The following is a 22,329-nucleotide window of genomic DNA, read 5'->3' as shown; positions in this document are numbered from 1 at the left end:
TGAATTAAGCGACAACGTGATCACTTTTAATTCATGAGGGAGGAAACACTGAAGCTCATTTAGTTTGCGTTTAAAGACTTCAAATAAGTCATATTGCTGTAGTTTTTCTCAGCAGGAAATCTTACTGAGAAAATCTGTTTATCTGTCTTGAGTTTTTACCTCATGTGACAGAGGTAGAGTAACAGGAACAACAGCAGATTATCCACCTCACCCTAGCAACCAATGTTTTCACTGTAACTATAAACAGAGTGTTTAATGGGCAGGACACAGTTGCATTGTTGACATGTGTACATGGCTCAGAACAAACACTATTATGCGGCCGTATTGTTATTTGTCGTTTAACAAAATAATTTCAGGTGGACATTTGACTCCCACACTAGGGTTTGCTCTGGACTTTCATGTCAGTCAGTAAGAGATAAACGTGTCAGTTAGCACTTTGTGACGGTGTCTGCACAGCAGCTGTTTCCATTGCTTACACCTCTCTTCAAACCATAAACCCCACTGTGAGCACAAAGACCTCCCACTATCCCTGTATCAGATGCATCTCATTTCAAAGCAAACATATGTGCTCACATGTGTCCGCAGAATTCCCCTTCAGGGTCTCCATGGCCCAAAAGGGCGAGCCCAAACAAAGGTCCCTTATGGGTGGTGTCAGGAAGAGAAGCTGGTGTAGAAATGACATTTTTAGCGACCCTTGGTGAATAAGGGAGTTGCAATATGTACCATGGGACATGTTCAATGGACTGTACAGTCCATTGAACATGTTTACTGAGTCGGGCTGCTTTTCTACACACAGTTGATGAGAGGATTTGAAGCATCATCAGGACACTGTAGAAGCTGTAGAATCTGAGACATTTCAAATAGTCATCACTTCAGAAGGAGGCTGGTAGTCATCTGGACCCTGAATTTGTCTTTTGCGTTTTGTGTAGATCAGTACAGCAAGAACTCCAAAGACAAGAACAGTGGGAACTGCCACAATGAGAATACTGTTACGACTTCTTTGCCCCTTCTTCCCTCCATCCTCCTCGTCACCTCCCGGCTGCCCTGTAGGTTATAAACAGGTGTCAGACATTCACACCAGCTGCTTTCTACAAAGTCTGATCAACAACATATTTAGAAACAAACATCAACAACCAGGAAGCAGCTTCACCTCTGATCACACACACACTCAACTCTGCTCACTCACCTGGAGGAACAACATTCAGGCTGATGATGATGATGGGGTCGTCATCCTGATTCGCTCTCTTTTTGCGGTTCATTTTTGTCTCAACACGACACTCGTAACTTCCACGGTCATCAAGCGTCACATCCTTCAGTATCAACGCCACGTCTCCATCCTTCATCTGTCTGTCCTGTAGCTCCACTCGGTTCTTAAACGATGGATGCTGGTTCTCTAGATCAAACCGCTCATCCCGGTACAAAAGTAAATATCCTTTCCTAAGACCATGTTTGCTCCACTCAAGAAATGTGACGAGGTTGTTGTTGTTGGCTCTGCATGACAAAGTGACGTTCTGTCCAGATTCAGCTGTGATGTTTACGAGGTCTACAGGACAAAAGAGACAACTGGTGTGTATTAAGCAGACAAATTCTGTTATCCTGCAATTAGAGATCACCACATGTAATATGTGATACAGGTATGGATACAACAATCTATGAGGTCACATAGTTAGGATCTCCCTAATTGTTAGAGTTAAAAAAGGAAAAACCCATTTGGGAAATCCCTTGGGGAGCTCCGAAGACAAACACGTAGTCACAGGCACCTTGAATAACCTGTTCCTGCTAAAGGTCTCTGTTGAGAAAACACACAGATCCTCTTCCTGTATCCTCTTTCAGTAATGAAGCTATGTTCCTTTATAGTAAATGTGTGCGTGTGTGTGTGTGTGCGTGTGCGTGTGTATGTGCGTGTGTGTGTGTGTGTGTGTGTGTGTGTGTGTGTGTGTGTGTGTGTGTGTGTGTGTGTCGGTGTTTTTGTGTTTGTTAAGGTGATACATTTGCTTCAAGATTTTATATTCATGAAACAAACAAATATGTGTCACTTAAAAATATAATTATTAGTCACTCTACCAATGAATGATTTCATATTATTCTGGAAAGTCTTAACTCAGTGAATGAAATAAGCTGCAGCTTCAAGCTTAAGTGACATACACATTAATCAGTCAATTACTGACAACAACTGAAATGACACACACACACAGATAGCAACAGTGCAGAAATGATTTACTATGTAAAAGTACAGATACTTAACCTCTGAGTACAACTATATAAATGATACATAAATGTAATGCTTTAGCCTCTTTACTCTCTTTGCATGCAATAAGCTCTGTTGGTACAGCTACATGAAAATTCTACTTAAGTAAAAACGTATTTGAAGCTCACTTCTTGCCTCTGCACACTCAGAAACACTCACCTGCAGCAGCAGTCAGGGAGGAGTGGAGAAACAACAAAGCCCAGCAGTGCGACAGCAGCCGTCCTCGCTCCATGCTCTCAAGTTGTTGATTTGAAGCTCAACGGTTCTGGCTTCAGGTCAACAGGAGGGGAGGAACTCTTCCTCACTCAACACGTTTAACAGGAAAGGGAGGTTATAATTCTGAGCAAACATTAAAGATGAAAAATAATCTCTTTGAATACAGATCACTTTCTCATCTCTCAACTAAAGAACACTTTTTATTTTTATTTGTCTTTTATTTATCCAGGTAAAAAATCTCATTGAGATTAAAAATCTCATTTTCAGGAGAGACCTGGCATCAACATATCTAGCAAAAGAAAAAAAGACTGATTAGAAAACATTTGCACACACATCTGGTTACACTCTCCTCCTTTAAAAAAAAAAATCCTTATTTTTTATTAAAGGCTTCATTTCACAACCAAAACTAAGATAAAGTGACCTGAGTTTTTTCTTTGGAAGATTTCAAGGAAATACAAAAATACAGAGCTCTTGTATCTGTAGACCAAATAAAGTTAAAAAGGCTGTTAACTCATTCACTGCCAGCCATTGGCAGTGAATGAGTTAAACCCATTGACTCATGCACTGCAATTGACGGCTATAGATGTCAATGGCAGTGAATGAGTTAATAGAGTTGTTTTATGTGGAAGGTTTTTTAATTAATTCAGTACAAACACTCCCTTTATTATGCAGTCTCAGGAAACAGCAGATACTATTTTATCCAATAAGCTGATTTTTAGGGCTAATTCGCTGTTATGAAGGGAGAAGAAGTATGGAGAGCAGGGCTTGTACTTGTACTTCTTATATGAGGATTGTGATAGTGGATGGAAATCAAAAAGATGAGTAGCTTAACAAGTGTGCACGACTTACTTCATAATTGACTAATTTTATTTAATGAGGTGTTTTCAGTGACATAGAAGTGGCTTCATTTGTGGAAAACATCCTTGAAAACACAGCACAGGTGTGAGAAAAGGTCACTGTGGTCAGACCGAGCAGGTGAGCTAAGAAGGGAATCAGGGAAAATAGTGACAGTCTCAGTGAAGATGGCTTTGAGGTTGTGATTTGCCGGCATTACATATTCCCCATGTGTATGTTTCCCTCTCAGAACCCTCAACCAGTATCAGAATAAAGTGGACCTACAGCCTTGTCTGTCTCTATTGTAAACCAAGGCCTGTGGTCTCAAATACAAGCTAAATGTGTTTCACCTCACATTAATTTTAACTTAGGCAATACAACTTGATCTTCTTGAATTTCTTCCATGTGGCAGCTTTGTCGTTATAACATTTAAACAAAGCTTCCTGGTTGACCTGTTGTGCTGGAACGAGCCTGATTCAGGTTTGTTTTGTATAATGAGCTACAGCTGAACACACTGCAGACACAGCTGAAGGAAGCCAAGGCTCATCCAAGTGCATGTTGAGGTTTATTTTTCTGAAACACGGCAAAACAGCAGCTCTGTGTCACTGACGGCTTCCATTACAATGACTGGCCTGCATTACTTTTGTAAGGGATTACTTTGCCAGTCACTCATTTGTCTGAGCCGCCACTGGCACCTACTGGCGAAACTTAATATCACCCTAACACCACATCAGATGGGAGCAAATTTCGCTCTGTTCAATGATGTAAACCAGGGGTAAGCAACTCCAGGCCTCGAGTGCCGGTATCCTGCAGGTTTTAGATCTCACTCTGGGTCAACACACCTGAATCACATGATAAGTTCATTACCAGGCCTCTGGAGAACTTCAAGACATGTTGAAGAGTTAATTTAGCCATTTAAATCAGCTGTGTTGGATCAAGGACATCTAAAACCTGCAGGACACCGGCACTCGAGGCCTGGAGTTGCCCACCCCTGATGGAAACTATTGTAAAAACAAAAGCAAAAGAAGGTGGCCAGGTTTTATTACACACTTAAAATATTCAGGGTGCCACATGTCAGCACATCAGAAAGCAATTACGATGATGAGGATGTGCAACTACACGTCAACACAAGAGGTGTGGATGTTACTTTGTGACCAGATGCAACCTTTGTCCATATTTAATGTGATAGTAATCATCATTAAGGGCACACAGTAAGATGAGGGAACTTTAACAAGAAGTATAAAAAGAAAATATACTAAACTATAAAAAGATCTAACAGCAAAGCTGTAAATAATCACAATTTCTTAAAATCCTAATAATAGAAAAAGCACAAAAACCCTGAGATCATGACCTCAGCAGTTACAGCCACACTCTTTATAAACCACAGCCAAGCAAATGTCTCCATCTACTGGTGATGGCGTTAGAATGAAGTGCTTATTGTGCGCATTTACAAACTCGTAAACGTTACATGCTCTAGTTTTTAAAGTGCAGTATTCTGGGACTGCACAATATTTCTGTCTGCTTGTATCCTGATCTTATTTAAACGTATGTTTACAGCAACGGGACAAATGGTAGCTGGGAAACGGTCCAAATATTTATTTTTTCTTCACATATTATTAAATATTACATAAATTCATAAGTATCACATCGTCTTCTATTGTCCTGTTAAACTTCTTCTTAGTCTGACCTTAAGTAAAGTGCTCCAATTTAAAATCCATACTGCAAACCACCCACACACAAGAAAACAAATTGACAAGAAGAAAAGCTGAGACAGCAAAAGCAACTTTCTGATGTTAGGAGGACACAGTGTGGCTTGACCTCGTTTCTATGAACAAATCCGGTTAACATTTAACTGTACATGTACATTTTTCTGTTCTTTTTTTTTTTCTTTCTTTTTATCGGTTTTAACAGGGGAAATGACGCCAAGGTTTCCACCAGGTTTGCTGGGGAGGAAGAGGGAGGGCTTAAATTGGTGCAACTGACAAAAATCAATAAAAGAAAAAAAACTTGAAGTTAGTGCGAAGGACAATGGAGGAAACGTGTTTGCGCTGCCTGCTCTGTGAGTAAAATCTCTCACTTTTAACAATGTTTATTTTTCTTGATTGTTTAAAGTCTTCTTTGTTGCTAAGTGATAACAGATGACAGACATTTCCACAGAAAAAAGGGAAGGGAAATTAAAAAATGAGTTAACAGCGATATTACCTGGAAACTTTGTATAACTGATAGTAATTAGGCACTGAGTCGTGAATAGTTTGCAATGTTTACATTGGTAACATCCAAAATCACAACAAAAAGTAAAAATGATCATATGTTTTGCTTTCCAATAAATTTATTAATAAAGCATAAATACCATCACCGTCTAAGTAACACCACTGTCATTTTTATCTTTCTTCTAAAACAATGCTTGAGAGCAGGACAGCCTGTTCGTGTCAGTAACACATACACCTGCATGAGTCGTTGTTTTATTTTGAAATAAACCCAGAAATCAAATCCAAAGTTGCTAATCTAATATTTAACATTACCTACCACAGAAGCTCTAATGGTATGGAGATGAACTACAGCATCCACTGTTCTCTATTTTGCACAGCAGTAGAGACAAAATCAGCAGTGAGGCATACAGTACGACCCGAGTTTGTCATGTTTTTCTTCAGGGTTATTGTGTTAAACTTATAACCATCTCTTTCCAGCTGTGATCTCACTGCTGAGCTCTACAACACACCAAGGTCAGTAACCTTCTTCTGTGTCTGCTTACATCTGTTAAATGCTCAGAATGAAGTTGTGTTATCAACACAAAAGAAATGTTTTTCTCTTCTCAGGAACTCAGCAACTGGTTAGATACAGTACACCACAGAATCAAATAACCTGCTCTTAATCTGTTGAGATTTAGTTACAGCCACACAAAGTTTCATGTATTTAGATTTAGCTGTTTTATGAAATGATATATCAGGTTGTTTTTTTTTTACAATAACAAAAGTCTCAACATTATTTCATTTTAACCCTCACAGCTCGTCTGACTGTGAGTCCCAGCAGCTCTCAGTTCTTTAAAAGAAACTTTGTGTATCTGAGCTGTGAGGAGGACGACAGCTCTGCTGGATGGACTCTGAGGAGAAACATAAGCAAACAACAGATGAGTCAGTGTGGAAGAGATGGGTGGGGAAAAGCAGCTGGTTCTTCCTGTGAAATCAGCAAACTATATGAATCAGACAGTGGAGTTTACTGGTGTGAGTCCAGAGAGGGCCCCATCAGTAACATGGTTAACCTGACAGTCACTGGTAAGCTGAGTGTGTGGAGTTAGTGTTGATGAACCTGTGTGTAAATGGATGAAATGCTGTAGTTTGTCTCTGTGTTGAGGTGGATCAGTGATCCTGCAGAGTCCTGTCCTCCCTGTGATGGAGGGAGATGACGTCACTCTGCTCTGTAAAACAAAGACCACTCCCTCCAACCTCCCAGCTGCTTTCTATAAAGATGGCTCCCTCATCAGGAAGCAGCCTACAGGTCACATGACCATCCAGCATGTTTCCAGGTCTGATGAAGGCCTCTACAAGTGTGACATCAGCGGTCATGGAGAGTCTCCATCCAGCTGGATCACTGTCACAGGTGACACACTCACCTGTCTGTGTTTCTGCAGCTTTCAACATTCACAATGTGACGACAACTTAATGACTGTGTTTGCTTTATCTCAGACAAACACACCACCACACCTCCACCTACATCCACACCGACACCAGTCTCCATTATTACCTCTCCTCCTGATTCATTGCTTCTCCCTGTGTTGTTGCCTGTTGGATCAGTGTGTGTTGTGGTTCTGCTGGTGTTAGTGGTTCTATTGGTGAGACAACGTGTTTGTAGGAAGTCTGCAGGTGAGACTCAGAAATATGACGTAGAGAGTTATGTAAACTATTTGTTACATGTTATCTACTAACAAGTATTCGTTAAGATCACTGTGCTAAATTAATTTGGTGTTCGTGTTGGTTTGTTTCAGTTGATCTGGAAAAAGCTGAAGATGGCCTCACATACAGTGATCTCAAAGAATTACATCACCAACAACAGTCAGTTAAACTCAGCACAGGTAGCTTTTTATGTACTTTGTGTTTGTGTTCTTCAATTTCACAAACAACATTTTCAGAATTTGCTTTCTAGTATTTTCATCTAAGCCTTGCTTATATCCATAATGGTTAAATCTTCAGCTGGGCTGAGACTATAGATTGTGTTAAAAAATGTGTAATGTCGCACAACATTCTCTTCCATATACATCTGAAGGCATTTTCAAGTGTCATTGTTATTGTTTTAGCCTTTGTTGTCTCGTTTGTTTGGAGCCAGAAGTACAGAAGTAACTATATTTAGAAGAGAAGGTTTTGCAAATTTAACAGCTATTGCTGTTAACAGCTGGACCGTTATTGGTACCTTCTGGGAAAGTAATGCAGAAAAAGGCTTTGAGCTTTTATGCTTTGCACCTTACATTAACATGCACCTTAAACTATTCACTTAAATCAGTTCAATTCTAAAAATGATCAGACTATAGTTGTTCTGTGTTTGTAGATGACGATTGGTGAATTTTGTTCTCTTATTGCTGGTCTGTGTCTTTATTAGCTCAAAGTTGGTTTGTTAGTAGGCAAGCAAGCAATTTATTTATATAGAACTTTCAGAACAACTCCCAGCTGAAAACAAAGAGCTGTACACCTGACATGCAGGTAACAAAAAGAAAAATACAGATAAAATTAAAAAATTAAATGATAATTGGAATGACATTTAAAATAATAAAATTAGCATATTAGATTAAAACAATAAAACCAGGGTCATACTGTGTCTAATGTGTTAACAGAGGTTAACAGCCTGTGGTTTGATGTCTCTGCTCAGGTTTTACTGCAGGGCTGTTAAGAAAAGAGGAAACATGTAGATGAACAGTTTGTACAAACAGTAAATTAAATCTCCTCATAGTTCTTGTCACCTATATCCAAATTCTGAGTTTTAGTTTTATGTAGTTAATCATTTTATAGTTTGTGTGATATACTGACCTTTTGACCAGATAACACATTTCCCTGTAGTTAACATGTGAACAGAGTAACCACAGTCCGTCAGTTCACATATAACCTTCTGTATCAGTTCTGTTTTTGTTTTTCGCAGCAGTACCAATAGAAGAAATAAAACTGTTGAGGGTCTCAGTGTTTCACATGACTGTCACGTGATAAAGAGAGTTTTTACAGGGCTCTATGCAATCCTATGCAAAACAAACTAGAACCTTCTGAGGCAGACATTTGGGCAGTTTGCTAAGTTGCGTCTGAGCATAGCACAGACTTCAGGAACAATGTCTTTTTTTTTTACATAGGACAGGGACGCATTGGAGATTATTGGGCAGAATGTGCACATCAACACCTCATACCAGCTTTAGACATGGCAGTGTAGTCCTCTTTGTTCCAACATATTCTAGAGTCAAATGTGAGGCCGTTTGTCCAAAAGACTTTGGGTCTTTTTTCATATCTCTCAAGTTTTTATGTAGTTCATTGGGTTTATATGTGTTGTAAATACTAGGATGCTGTTCGATTATCTGTGGTCGGTCTTGTTTGCACTTTGCTCACGCGTTGCAGTATAGTTGGAGCTCCAGAAACCTGCAAAGCTGCTTAGCAGTGTTCACACTGATGTGTTTTGATAAAGCTGTTAATGGAGATAAAGAGATTAAATGACTCATCTGCAGCTCACAGTTGAATTCAACACTAACAGGAAGGTAAACTAGTTTAAATGGTGTCTGTTGTTATGTGCGTTATCTCTGCGGTAGAGTGTCACTTCCTGTTATAACACACAACAATTTAATAAAACAATATAGATAACTTCTTATTGCATTGTATAATCTTCACATATTTCATCCAAAGCACACGGTCTGTTTATTAACTCGCTAATTTATATTTAAAGTTTTCACTCAATGTGTCTTTAGGGTTTAATAGCTTAGCTTAGCTATTAGCTGACTCGCTAGCAGCATGGCCTCTTCACCTGTCCCTCCTGCACTTTCCTGCTCATTGTGTCAGATGTTTAGTTACGTAGTACCCGTTTTCCCCCACTCGGCCACACCCACTGAGGGTCAAACTCTGGTAATTGGCAATTCTGTTCTGAGATATGTGAAGCTAGAGACACCGGCAACCATAGTCAATTGTCTTCCAGGAGCCCGAGCAGGTGACTTTGAGGGAAATTTAAAACTGCTGAGCAGCTCTCATTTCTAGAAATTTGGACAAATTTATTAAACCTCCCAAAATATGACTATCCAGAGTTGGGACCAGATGTGTGTCAGCTCCCAAACAGACAAAAAACAACCTGAAAATTTATCCATGAAGCCAGGTAACACAAACCAATTAGTTAAACTGCAGGAATAAAGACATAAAAACCTGGATGAACTCTCTGCTTCTAAATTCAGATAAAACTGATGTTATTGTACTTGGCCCTGAAAATCTTAGAAATATGCTATCTATCTAAATGGACTGTCTCAGAGTGACCTTGAAAAACTAGCTTCTGCATGTATTACTTCTCAGCTGGACTACTTTACCTTAAATCAGCAACCACTGGATGATCAATATTTATACAAAACTTAATGGCTCTTTATTAATTACACAACATGCCAGTAAAGCTCTACGTGAAAATCTGTGAAATTCCAATTCTGTATCGCAAAGTATCCCCTAAAATATGTTCAGGTGAAACAACAAGAGAAGGAAGTAACTGCTGCATTTGAGAGCATTAAAGTTTAAAACATACCAAACCAGTAGTGTACTACAAAAGGTGAGTTCTCATCACACCGTTGATGATATTGTGTACATGGTGTGACAAAGTGTGGGTGTCTTTGTGGGATTTCAACTGGACTTAATGCCAAAAGTCGAAATGTCACTGGGGTGTTTTGAGTGAAACAGGAAATCCAGCCACAGAGGTTCTGAAACCCCCAACGGTCTCTAAGAACTATTTTTATATAGGAAATCATAACTCTTTCTTTAACATGCACCCTGCATACTGACAATATTTTTATAAGCTTTACTGCTTGCACTGATGACCTGTGTGTGTTTTGTTGTGCAGGGAGTGATTCAGCTGTAGTCTACACAGCAGTGAGAACTGAAGACATCAATTATGAACAAACAGAAATGCGATCAAACAGATCTGGAGGTAAACATGCTCTTTGTTCAGTACAAAGAAAACAAGGCTACTTCCTGAAAAGTTTTCTCTTTGTAAAATATAAAGTGTGTAAGCAGCATGAGCCAGGAAAGCATGAAGAAGCAAAGCCCTCTCGTTCAAATAGACACACTAAAAGTCAATAGATTTCACCAGCAGTGAAAATTGTACTTACATCTGTTACTAGACTAAAAGTATCAATAACAATTTTTGGCCTCCTCCATCATCGGTAAAGGTCAACGGAAATCAACAGAATTATTAAGATGAAAGTTATGATGGTTCCCACAGATATCTGATCCTGTTCATGCTCGCCATTATCACCGTCTAAAACAGACACACAGACGAGAAGTGATGTCACAGCTGTTGGTGCACCACGAGCTTTGATGTTGTGTCGGCTTCTCTGTGACCTCTCGAATCTTTTTTTTAGCTTGTTGCATTTGACAGCGTGGTGCACCTGGGTTGAAGACACGAGTACAGTATTATATCAGTGTTTCCAATCATATCAGTGGAGAGATTGTACTGAGGACAAGACGGAAAAGATGAGACATTCTGGAGAAAAATTTGAAAAAGTCTTCACGATTTCATTTGACTTCTTTAACTCCTATGTACATTTTTATTTTATTTTATTTATTTTTTCCTAATGGCAGTGTTGTTCAGGAGATGACTGCGGTGTGTCTAGCAGACGTTGAGCTGTGGTGTCACACTTGCCGCATGACATAACCAATTCATCACATTGGTTATGATAAGGACTTATGAGTCCTACGTTAACCTTCAGTGTGAGCACAGGAAGTGGTGTGAAGAACTGTGACTGCCATGAGGGAGGCCACTGCCTTCCTGTTTGTTGCTGCTTCTTTTTGATCAGCTGCTGAAGAACATTTTGAGCAGCTCAGTCTTTTCAGATTCTTTACTTTAATATCTTTTGATTTTGACTCCACAAAGAAAATAAGAGACGCGAACATGTTACCTTTTGGAAACAACCCTTTTGCTTTTAGTGTATGAGTGCAGCTCAGCGAACCGCTCTGCTGACACTCTCTCCTTTGACATAAACTACTGCACCAGCAACTTCCTGCTGGGTTTCTTTCACATCAAAACCTTATTTGCGACAGCCTGGCTGAAACACTTTTAGCTAAAGTGGTTGTGGATTTAAGTCATTAGTGTAGTCAAATTTCAGAATTACATGAGTTTGAACCCACTGAGAAATGTTTCCTTAATGAAAATGTTTTTTGGATAAGTTATTTTCACTATGATTGATTTGATACAATTCTGTCAATTTGCTTCATATAAATATAACAGACGGGCTTAGTTTTATACTTTTGATATGTTGTTTGAACTGTGTGTATTTTGTGTTTTCAGACTTTGTACAAGAGCCAGATGTTTACTCCTTACTGAAGTAACCCACCAGTCCAACCACTGGAACCAGCTGCTGGTCTCAAACGTTTTAAAAATCATTATTTTGTATGTTCAAAAGCATGTTGTCCTCAACCTGCTCTTAACTGTCTTATGATGGCCATATTGGCAATATCTCTTCCATAATATAGAAATGATACTATGTATTTTATAAATAATGCATAATGCACTGTCTTTAATATTTTACTGTTTCCTGTTATATTTTATTTCCAAGTGTAAGACTGTTGTTGCCTGCTTTCTCGCAGGAACAATAAAGTTTGTTCTCACTTCTTGTTCTTCTCGTGAGGTTCTTTGGGTTTCAGAAAGAGCGCTGGGGGCTGGGGACAAATGTGAAATGTGGCTAACCGACTGCTGAGCAGTAACAACAACAAACACAAATAAACCCGCAGCCGCAGAATAGAAGCAGCAGGAACATTAATCAGGGGCCTAAAACTTCGCAGGAAAGCTTCAGATAATTTATTACAGGCGCTGTTTGAACGAATGATGTTCCTCCATCAGGTGATGGTTTTACCTCCATGGTTCAGGCTGTGTTGATGTCGTCATAATGAAATGAGGACATGTTTGACATTTGTCCTCATTCAGTCAGAGATGAGTTGGAGACATTTAACATCTCATTATTTTCACAAAGTTATTGAGTTAAATTGTAAGTGGGATCTCTTATCTCAGTGTCGTCTGCATATTAGATACAATTCCAATTGTAATAGAAACACTCTGTATGGATTTGATCAGGTAAACTAAAGCTCCAATAATGAGCTCAGCCTCTTCCTCATCAACAGGATTCACATCATGGGTTTATACACTACTTCATGATGTTTCAGGGTATATGTGGAAACAAAAAAATTATAAAAAAAATTAATGACTAAAAATGAATATTTTACCCAAACATTAATTTGCTGTTTCATGCAGACAAATGTAGACAAACTCGGGGTTTTCACAGATTTTATTCTAAACTTATTTGAGTCATTAGTTTGGATCCACATGGTTCCTCAGTTCTGTCAGTAGTTCTAAATTTGAACTCCTTTTTGGTTCAGTCAAAAATTATTTCTACTAAAGTCAATTCTGCCAAACAAATGCTCACACAAGTTGTGTTTCGGGGGTTTTTAAGTGATGAATTTTGCCAAGTTTTCCCACAGTTTGATAAAATCTTCTGTTCTGTTTTCCACCTTTCTGTCTATAAACAGGAACGAGCTGATTTTGTGTAAAAAACTTCATCATAATCTTTCACGTCCCTTCATCCATTCAAAAGGAATAGATATGGTTCAGTATACAGTAAGGTGTTTATACACTAAGCTCTCACGCATAATCTAAGAAATCAGAAGACAGAAAAATGCGGATTGTTTCTCCTAAATTATCTGATATGATGATGAATTACCAACCATAATCTTCTTACCGTGCTTTGATAGAAACACAGTCTGGTGCTGCCATCTACTGACTCAGAAGTGCTCAAACAGCTGCGCTTTTTCACCCTGATTCATTTCCATCTCTTAGAATGACCATAACTCATATCCTGGACTTAGTGTTTTACTTAATATGACCACAAACCTGCCAATAAAGTCACCCAGATAGTGCTCAGGTCACTGATGCTACCAAAAGCTTCTATAGAACTGCAAGTCTGACCATAGTAGCAGGTGTGTGATGGTTCTTCAGGTCTCATCCACCAATCAGACCAGAGTACATTCACTTGTTAATGTTTGACTGTGTTATTGCCTTTACTTTATTCATGAGCCCAGACACATATTGTACATCACTTAATTTTAATGATTAATTGTCAGAATTGCAGTGACATTGTACAAAGAAACATAACTAAACCTAGTTGGACCAACGGTGACTTACTTAACAGTATAGCTATGGATGTGAAATTATGAGAGTTAACAACATGAGATGGCAACATAAGATTTTAAAACTTATGCCATAGTTGTATTTACTAGGAGGCTGATGGGTATAACTGGTTGCTGCCATTATCTTACTCCCATTCTTCAAAACCTAACAAATATTCTTTAGAGCAGCTCTTGTTTACTTAAACACCTGCCTCCTAACTTGTCTTCATTATTTTTCTAGTAATCTTTGAGAAAAAGCCTCCTAGTGAAAACAGTGTGTCTAATGTATAGACATGACTGAGGCCCAGAGATTTAAGAGACTCAAGTTCATTTAGAATATCAAAGGAGGGGTGGCTGATTAGCTGGTGGCACATCAGAGGATCTCTAGAGCGGATAACAGGCACTGATTCCCTTAAATGGATCATAAAAGGCAAAAAATGCACCAGTGGAACCATGAAGAAAACTAGACTCTCCTCCACTTTTACATTTCCACCTGTATCTCTGGCTCTGTCCACTTTCTTTATGGCCTCTGTAATGTTTATCTTGAATGACTCCAACACTGTGCATCTAGCCATGAAGTGTTTGTCAAGTCTTGTGAGTGAAGCACTGTTGTTGTTTTTGGTGTGCTGTGTTAAGAACCTGTGAGTGACTTCGAGTTGGTCACAGTGAAGCTGAACAGACTTGAGTGCATTTTGCAAATCTTCTAGAGCTCGATTGATGCAGTCTGGACTCTGACTCCTGTCTTGCTGCTTCAAAGATGTAAGAGCACGGTTGTAATATGCAATAGCTCCCCAACAGTGATCCCTCTGAATGGCTTTAGTGTACATGTTGATGCTCTCTGCAAACTTCCCCTTTTCACGCAGGTTGTTACCAAAGCTAATGTAGTGGTAGAGGTTTGATGATGGTGATTCTCTCCGTCTGAGTTTCTGCCTCGCTGTGTCCAGGTCTGTTTTTAGTCGACTTTTCAACTCTTCAGTAGAATCTTTTGCACTGAAGCTTGTGAGTAGCCACACACCCCAAAACTCATTCAGAGCAGACAAATCTGAAGCTCCTGGTTTGTTGTTGCTGCTTGTATACAGATCATCCAGTACATCCAGATAATCATTGAAGAGCTCTTCCTTCTTCTTCATGTCTGGGATCTGAGACTCCAAGTAGCTTGATAGCTCATCAGCCACTGTGCTGTCTCTGACCTGTTTAATTATCTTTACTTCCTGCTGTGATGCTCCAGACAAAATATCCTTCAGCACTGAAGACATTTCTGCAGATGCTTTATTACTGTTGACTTGTTTATACAACCTTAATTGCATCACAAACCTAAATTGTTTAAGTGGCCTGACATCTGTTAGACTTCTCAATAAAGAATAAAGTTTCCTTATTGAAAGCAGCAATTGAAGAGATTCTGCCAGATGACTCAAACAGACAATGAGCTGAGCAGATCCTGGAGATCCTTGTCTGGCAGTTCGACCGAATGCCTGCAACTCTACACGAGCATTCTTTGGCAGGAAGGTCTGCACAACAAACAAACCTCCAGCTTCCTTTACTGTGTCAGAAACCTGAAGGTCTGTTCCACGGCCAGCGAGGTTTGTTGCTATGATTACTTCTCCTGCTTTAAACTCCTTGGAAATGATCACACTGTTGTCCATGTTGTTGTTTATATAAAGAGTTTTATTTGTGACTCTGTCTCCTAGACTGCTATGGATCATCTTTGCTCGTTTGATGGTCTCACAGATGATGAGCACAGCTCTAGGATCCCTGTATGATGTAGGGCTGGTTTGTGCAATGACAACATCACAGATTTTTTCAATCCATTCTTTTTCATCTTCTACAACAACACCTTCAACCTCAAACAGCTTTCTACGTTTGAATGAAGGTATCTGACAGGTTTTGATACCGTCATAAATCTTTTGCAAAGTCTCAGTCTCTTTTTCTTGACCAAGAGTTGCAGACATCCCGTAGATCTGACTTCCAAACTGTTTTTTGTACTTTTGAAGCAAGCCCACATTAGACATGTAGTTTGTGATGGCTGTCATGTCACTAATCTTTGACTCGTGTTTCATTTCAATAAACTGTTGAAGTCCATCTGTCCACTTCATGTAGTTTTCAACAACCCCTGTGCAGCTGTAGTCCACAGGCACGATTCCATGTTTCTCCATCACATATTCATGGTCCTCTGTCATGACTTGAGCTTCAAATGCATTTTCAATCCAGACCTTTAGTTTAGATTTGACCAGCTCTGAAAAGAAGCCTGGGACGTAGCAGCTGCTTTTAGCTTGGTTCAGTTCACAGGGTGTAAAATCAATTGATCTCTTTACTTCCTCTTCTACAGCTCTCACCACGCTATTGTGATCAGAGTACATGTACTGACAGAAGCCACCATCAAGTAAAAGCAGTGACACTCTTCTGCTTTCCACATTTTCACTCAGCTGCTCCTTGTTGAGTTTGTCTATTTCACCATTGCTGTTTATGAGGTGGAGAGCAAACTGGGAAGATGGAAATTTCCTTTCCATCATTTTAAAGAACTCACCCAGCTGGTCAGCAGTCGCACTCTTAGTCATTTCATTTAAGAGGCTCGGGTTCTTTCTCAGGTCCTTGACTGATCCTTTTGACAGTATACCTGTGTCCTCTGCTATCTGACAAATGATGGACTCATCACCATCTTTGTCCATCATGTTTTCCAGCACTTGATAAAAAGGATATTTTGGTCCTACTGTTGTATCTGTGCCAGTTTTCTTGTAATGATTAACAGTGGCCCATATACATGCCAAGAGTGGGTTGAGATGCTGTAAAGCTGGCATGTTACTGCTTAAATAGACTACATGATGACCCTTGTCTAGCATCAGGGAATCCACTTCATCCACTACTGCACACTGGAATTTCCTCTGCCCTAATATGTCCAACCTCTGAAAGTGGTGCCGAAGCCAGTCACCAGCAAAGTTTTCTGCAGTGCCATAAACAACTTGACACTCATAGCACTTTTTTAGTTCTACATCAGGCCTGTTGCAGTTATAATCAGCAGTGATATTCAACTCTTTATAAAATCCTTCCCATTCTTTAAAATCTCTCTCTGCAAGAACTGATGAACTTGACATGATGTCGACTTTTTCTCCTCTCAGAGCTCGAAAAGCTGCAAACATGGCCGCAATGCAAGACTTCCCCTCTCCTGTGCCAACCTGAATCAATCGCCCTGTTTCTGAAAGAGCCATCAGACACCAGCTCACCATCTGTGTCAGTCGTGGCCGAAATGGCTTTTTAATAGTTTTAGTTTTAGTTTTTTCCACTGCCAAACAGAGCTTCTTTAAGATGGTTTTCAGTTCACTCTTCTGTGAGCCGTCCTCAGGAATATCACGCCCTTCATTAACTGTTGATACAATATCTTTGATATTATTTAAAATGTTTTCATCAATCTGGTTCAACTTTTCTTGCCGAATTTCATCAAGTATTTCCTCCAGAGTCTTCTCTCTGTCATTGGCTAAATATTCCTTCAAGGTTTCATCTGTTACAGCTTTGTCTTGGAGCAGTTCCAGAAGTGTTTTTCCATCTTCATTTTTCCAGTCTGAAGTAATAAAGTGAATCTCTATGCAGTGCAACATTTTGATCATCCACATGAGGAGATGTGATTTGTCATTTACTGATGACTCAAATCTCTTCAAAAGAGCATCAAACAAGTCAGCGACCTCCTTTGGGCTCCATTTGATATTTGTAACCAGTGCTTTCAGCTTCTTGAGTAGAATTTCTTCATCTTCATCCATTTTCTTAATCAGATAAGAAAAATCTGTTCAAAAACACATTTAAAAATGTGTTGAGATTGTTACTCTGAAAATACACAATGCAATTTGTACAAACTTCCAGGCAGGCTGTATTTATTTGCACCATTGTATTATTACAATGACAATCATAATCTAACACACGTAACAACATTTCTCTCAATATATTTGCTTAGTAAGGAAAAGATTGCTGGTTTGATTAATGATGGATGCCAATCTCCTTTCAGTGTGAAAACTCAAAGCCAAATCAAACATGTACAGACACAATGCTCTGGCGACTCTTTGTGACAAGCGAGCAGCTGAAACTTGCTTATTCTATTCATATTTCATGCAATGTTTTTGAAATCTATTACTGACCTGTTGTACATGATGAGAAATATTGCAGATGATGTGCATTTGTGAAGACTCTGGTGATCTGCTGGCTCTCTCTGTATTTGGTTCAGTGCTTTTTTTTTGCCCCTTGGATTTCTCTTTCACAAACCCTGCCCTTGCCCCGTCACAAGGGAATTCCCTGCCAAGCCTACCCTTATGATTTGCATTTACTGTAATTTAAGATATTTACTTTGAATAAGTTATACAGTGCACATCTGTAGAGCAAAACGGTGATTGTTCCAACAAGGAATAATTTGATTAACAGTTTTATAATCGTTTTAATCAGTTGTCGAGTCAGCCTTAAACTTTCCGCTTCCCCTTTACCGGATTCACTGCTCAGCAGTGCAGGACATGAAAGTTAAAAGCAAAATTTGTGGGTGTGTCCTGTTTGGCTAAAGTCATGGCATGTCTTGGCAAACTTCTTTGTCATGGAAAGAATTTGATAGGCATCATTGGTTTTAATTTAGTTTTTGTTTCATTTCTTTGACAGTCAAACCGTTTCTTGGTAAGAAAGTGTCCAGCATAAAATTATTTATTTTCTGACGCAAATGCATTTTAAATTTTCAACTCACATGCAAATTATTATGGATAATTTACAGAATCTAATAGTCTGTTAGAAAAATCCACTTACAAGTCATCTGGATTATTTTTAGGAAGCTTTTATACACATTTATATGTAGAAAGAGGTCTTTCTGTCAAAGTCAGTAAAAAGTAAATGATACACACCTGCAAATAAAAAAATAGCAAAAACCTTGTATCTCTTCTTTCATGGTGCTGATGAAAAGCATTGACTGGTTTGTCCAGAATGATGCAGATTAGTGATATCAGTGCAAAAGAACCACAATAAATATAGGAAGAGTAAGAATAAAATATATAGACACTTTGAGACTGAGGAACAAATATACACTTTAAGGGCAAAAGGATTAATAACAACCTAAAATTTACAATTGAGATTTAAAGTGACTGGCATATTTATCATAGTGCCACATATGCCTGGCATCATATTCATATCAATGAAGTAACCTCAGTGTTCCAAAGGCTGTGGGCATTTACACACAATTGAATCTGAACAGATTCAACAAACTGGGTCTTCATCCGAATCCACTTAAAGAGCAGAATGTATCCAAAGTGAATAAAATTACAGCTTGAGACTGGACCAGAGCCAGATCCAGGAGGTCCAGATAGTTATAATTTGACATAATAATAAATAATTTTATACTTACTGGGGGTGTGAATGAATACTAGAATTTAGAAACTGGAGTTTGGATCTCTTTATAGATTCAAGTGCAGTCTACTCACTGTCATGTCTTTCTACATGGACGGACAAGATCCCTGATCCACCTCAACACAAAGGCAATCTATCCTAATCTGATGTTTTCCAAATTAACTTTAACTGGACGCTCATAAACCTTTAATTGCAGTAGAAAGGACACTTTCAAAAAGTTTGATAATTGTGGGGCCCTGAAAGCCAAAATGCATCCTCCTTGCTTGCTCTCCCTGCAGCTTCTGAAGAAAATCTATTTTGCACCTTTAATGTTGATGCACAGTAGGTAAGACTGGGAATACAAATCAGTCCTGGAGTTTGATTACTGTTACTGAAGCAGTTTTTTTTTTCTAACTGATCAGGTTGGTACAGTTGTTGGGATAATTACCCCGCACTGTAACAATTAAAAGTTACACTTTAGCTATTAGCACTGGCTCATGGTAAAAGGAGGCATTAAACAGGGGCTGCTGCAGTCAGGGCTTCTTAATAGTTGTTGCTGGTTCTACTGTTGACGGTGAGACGCTAACGTGTCGCTTAATTTGGCACATTGTGCTGGATCTATTTCAAGTTTATTTTTCTTTCTAACCCCTTTAGCTCTGCCTCTTCACTTTTGTTTGTCCTTCTTTATGAGCCACTTCCAAACCACTCTAAACTCTAGCGCACACAGGGATATTTGATTGGGCAATCCAGTGTCAGCGATGAAAAAGAACCAATGGGCTGCCGTCAGTAAAAAGGATCAGTCGTTGTCTCCAGGATGTTTAATAGGTTTGGCATGGCAAGGTTTGGGGCGTTGCATTCAAGTCAAGGACACGGATGCAGATTTCCAGTTAGGATTGAATTATTCTGCTGTGGCATTCACACACAGCAGGTTGACAGTAAAATGATCAAGGGGAACAGATACACGTGTCGGGAGTAGTAGTAGACTAACATTCAGTGCATGCCATTCCACACACCTGTGGTGCGTTCAAGGGCGCGTCAGTTAAAGTAATCAGTTCAATAATGTAGGACATACCAAACTTATACGGAAAACAGACTTGGATGGATGCAACATGCTACAGAGAAATAAACATTTAACCGTCAGTGCTTACACCAGCCCACTGTATGCAAGATTCCCAGCACAGCCCAGAGTGGGTGAATCAGATGTGAATCAACTGACTTTGAATCTGTTTAAAGTACTGGATAATTGCTGTCAGCAGATGGCAGCACTACGGCTGGGTATAGTCACTAATTTCTACACGGTGGGCCATTTATATGGATACACCGTAATAACATGGGAATGGTTGGTGATATTAAAGTCCTGTTTGTGGCTCATTAGTATATGTGAGGGGGCAAACTCCTCAAGATGGGTGGTGACCATGGCGGCCATTTAGAAATCGGCCATCTTGGATACAACTTTTGTTTTTTCAATAGGAAGAGGGCCATGTGACACATCAAACTTATTGGTAATGTCACAAGAAAAACAATGGTGAGCTTGATTTCAACATAACTTTATTCTTTATATCACTCTTTCTTTACATCACTCTTGACATGCTTCATAGCATTCAAGAATGGACTATTCAACATGCACAGCAAACGGAGCATGTTCATTGGTTCATGGACCTCCCTGAACTAATGGCATTTATTGCAATTGTCATCTTGCGGGGGGTTCACAAGGTTCCATCTGTAAATGACTGCTGGTCAGCAAACCTGGGAATCCCACAGATAATTGGAACTATGGCACGAAACCGCTTCCAAGACATCATGCAACACCTACGCTTTGATGACAAGTCCACCCGCAGTGATCGAGCAAAGACTGATAAGTTCGCTGCAATTTCCAGTGTGTGGGGATCATTTGTCACCAACTGCATCACGTGCTACAACCCTGGTCTACATATCACCGTTGATGAACAGCTTTTCCCATCAAAGACTCGGTGCTGTTTCCTGCAGTACATTGCAAGTAAACCGGACAAGTTTGGGATCAAGTTTTGGGTGGCTTGCGACCTAAAATCCAAGTACATTTGCAATGCCTTCCCATATCTTGGCAAGGACCCCAATCGTCCCACTGGGGAGAGACTTTCTGAAAATGTCGTAATGAGGCTGATGGAACCATTCCTAGACAAGGGCAGAAATGTTACCACGGACAATTTCTTCACATCGCTTTCACTTGCGCAAAAACTTCTTGGACGGAAAACCACCATCCTCGGCACAGTCAACAAGATTCGCAGGGAAATTCCCCAATCCACTAGACAGACAGATCGCAATGAATTCACCACTCAGGTATGTTGCAGGTCTTTTGTGGTTTTATGTTTATGTGTTTCATTGTGTGTAAAAGGGCTATGGAAATAACAATTTATCTTATTTCTTAGGTGTTTTCAACCTCTGCTGCCACGCTGACGGCGTATGCGGCCAAACGGAAGAAGACAGTCTATATGGGTGGCTGTAGCTCAGGTTGCAGAGCAGGTCAGCCACTAATCAGAAGGTCGGTGGTTCGATCCCAGGCTGCATCCTGGCTGCATGCCAAATATCCTTGGGCAAGATACTAACCCCGTGTTTGCCTACTGGTGGCGCCTGTGTCCGGCAGCCTCGCCTCTGTCAGTGCGCCCCAGGGCAGCTGTGGCTACAATGTAGCTTGCTATCGCCAGTGTGTGAATGTGTGTGTGAATGGGTGGATGACTGAATGTAGTGTAAAGCGCTTTGGGGTCCTATGGACTAGAAAAGCTATACAACCGCTATACAAATGCAGGCCATTTACCATTCTTAGCAGCATGCACAGCGTGGTTCAGACTGATAACACTACCAAAAGGAAGCCAAACACTGTCACCCTTTTACAACAAAACAAAGTGTGGCGTGGATGTGATGGACCAGATGGTTCGGGAGTACACTGTCCGCAAAGGAACACGGCGCTGGCCAGTTGCCGTGTTTTATAACATGATTGACATGGCAGCACTGAATGCACATGTGCTGTATCAAGCATGCACCGGGACGAAGGAAAGACGGGTGGACTTCCTGGTGGCGCTTGCAACAGAATTGGCTCGCTCTCATGTAGCTGCGAAGAAGGCAAGAAAAGAACAGTTGCTTCGGACACAACCCTCCACACCGAGCCCTGGAAAAAGAGCAACGTGTCAGGTCAAACACAAATGCAAGAGAAATCAGGTCACTGTGCGATGTGTTCACTGCTACAGATACACATGTGGTAAATGCAGACGACAGATACCGTGGCAGTGCCAGGATTGTGAGTGATTTCTGATAATGTTGTAATATACTCACTCACTTTTTATCATTATT

General features: G+C 39.8%; 2 protein-coding genes across 2 annotated transcripts in view; one reads left to right on the top strand and one right to left on the bottom strand.

Annotated features, from left to right (window-relative positions):
- LOC146635172 (neural cell adhesion molecule L1-like) overlaps positions 1–22,329 on the top strand; it is a 640,298-nt gene that overhangs the window by 260,878 nt on the left and 357,091 nt on the right. The window lies entirely within an intron of this gene.
- Positions 857–2,480, bottom strand: LOC146635195 (uncharacterized). The gene is made up of 3 exons (XM_085346299.1): positions 2,408–2,480; positions 1,187–1,543; positions 857–1,044 (listed from the first exon to the last, which is right to left on the bottom strand). Exons 1-3 carry the CDS (start codon positions 2,478–2,480, stop codon positions 857–859), a joined length of 618 nt encoding a protein of 205 aa, XP_085202425.1.

This window comes from Diplotaxodon limnothrissa, linkage group LG3, assembly GCF_057381915.1.
Source record: "Diplotaxodon limnothrissa isolate DT_005_m linkage group LG3, D_limnothrissa_male_GT1.1, whole genome shotgun sequence".
Classification (NCBI taxonomy): domain Eukaryota; kingdom Metazoa; phylum Chordata; class Actinopteri; order Cichliformes; family Cichlidae; genus Diplotaxodon; species Diplotaxodon limnothrissa.
The sequence above is the reverse complement of the archived record's forward strand: the minus strand, read 5'-3'. Positions and strand labels throughout refer to the sequence as shown.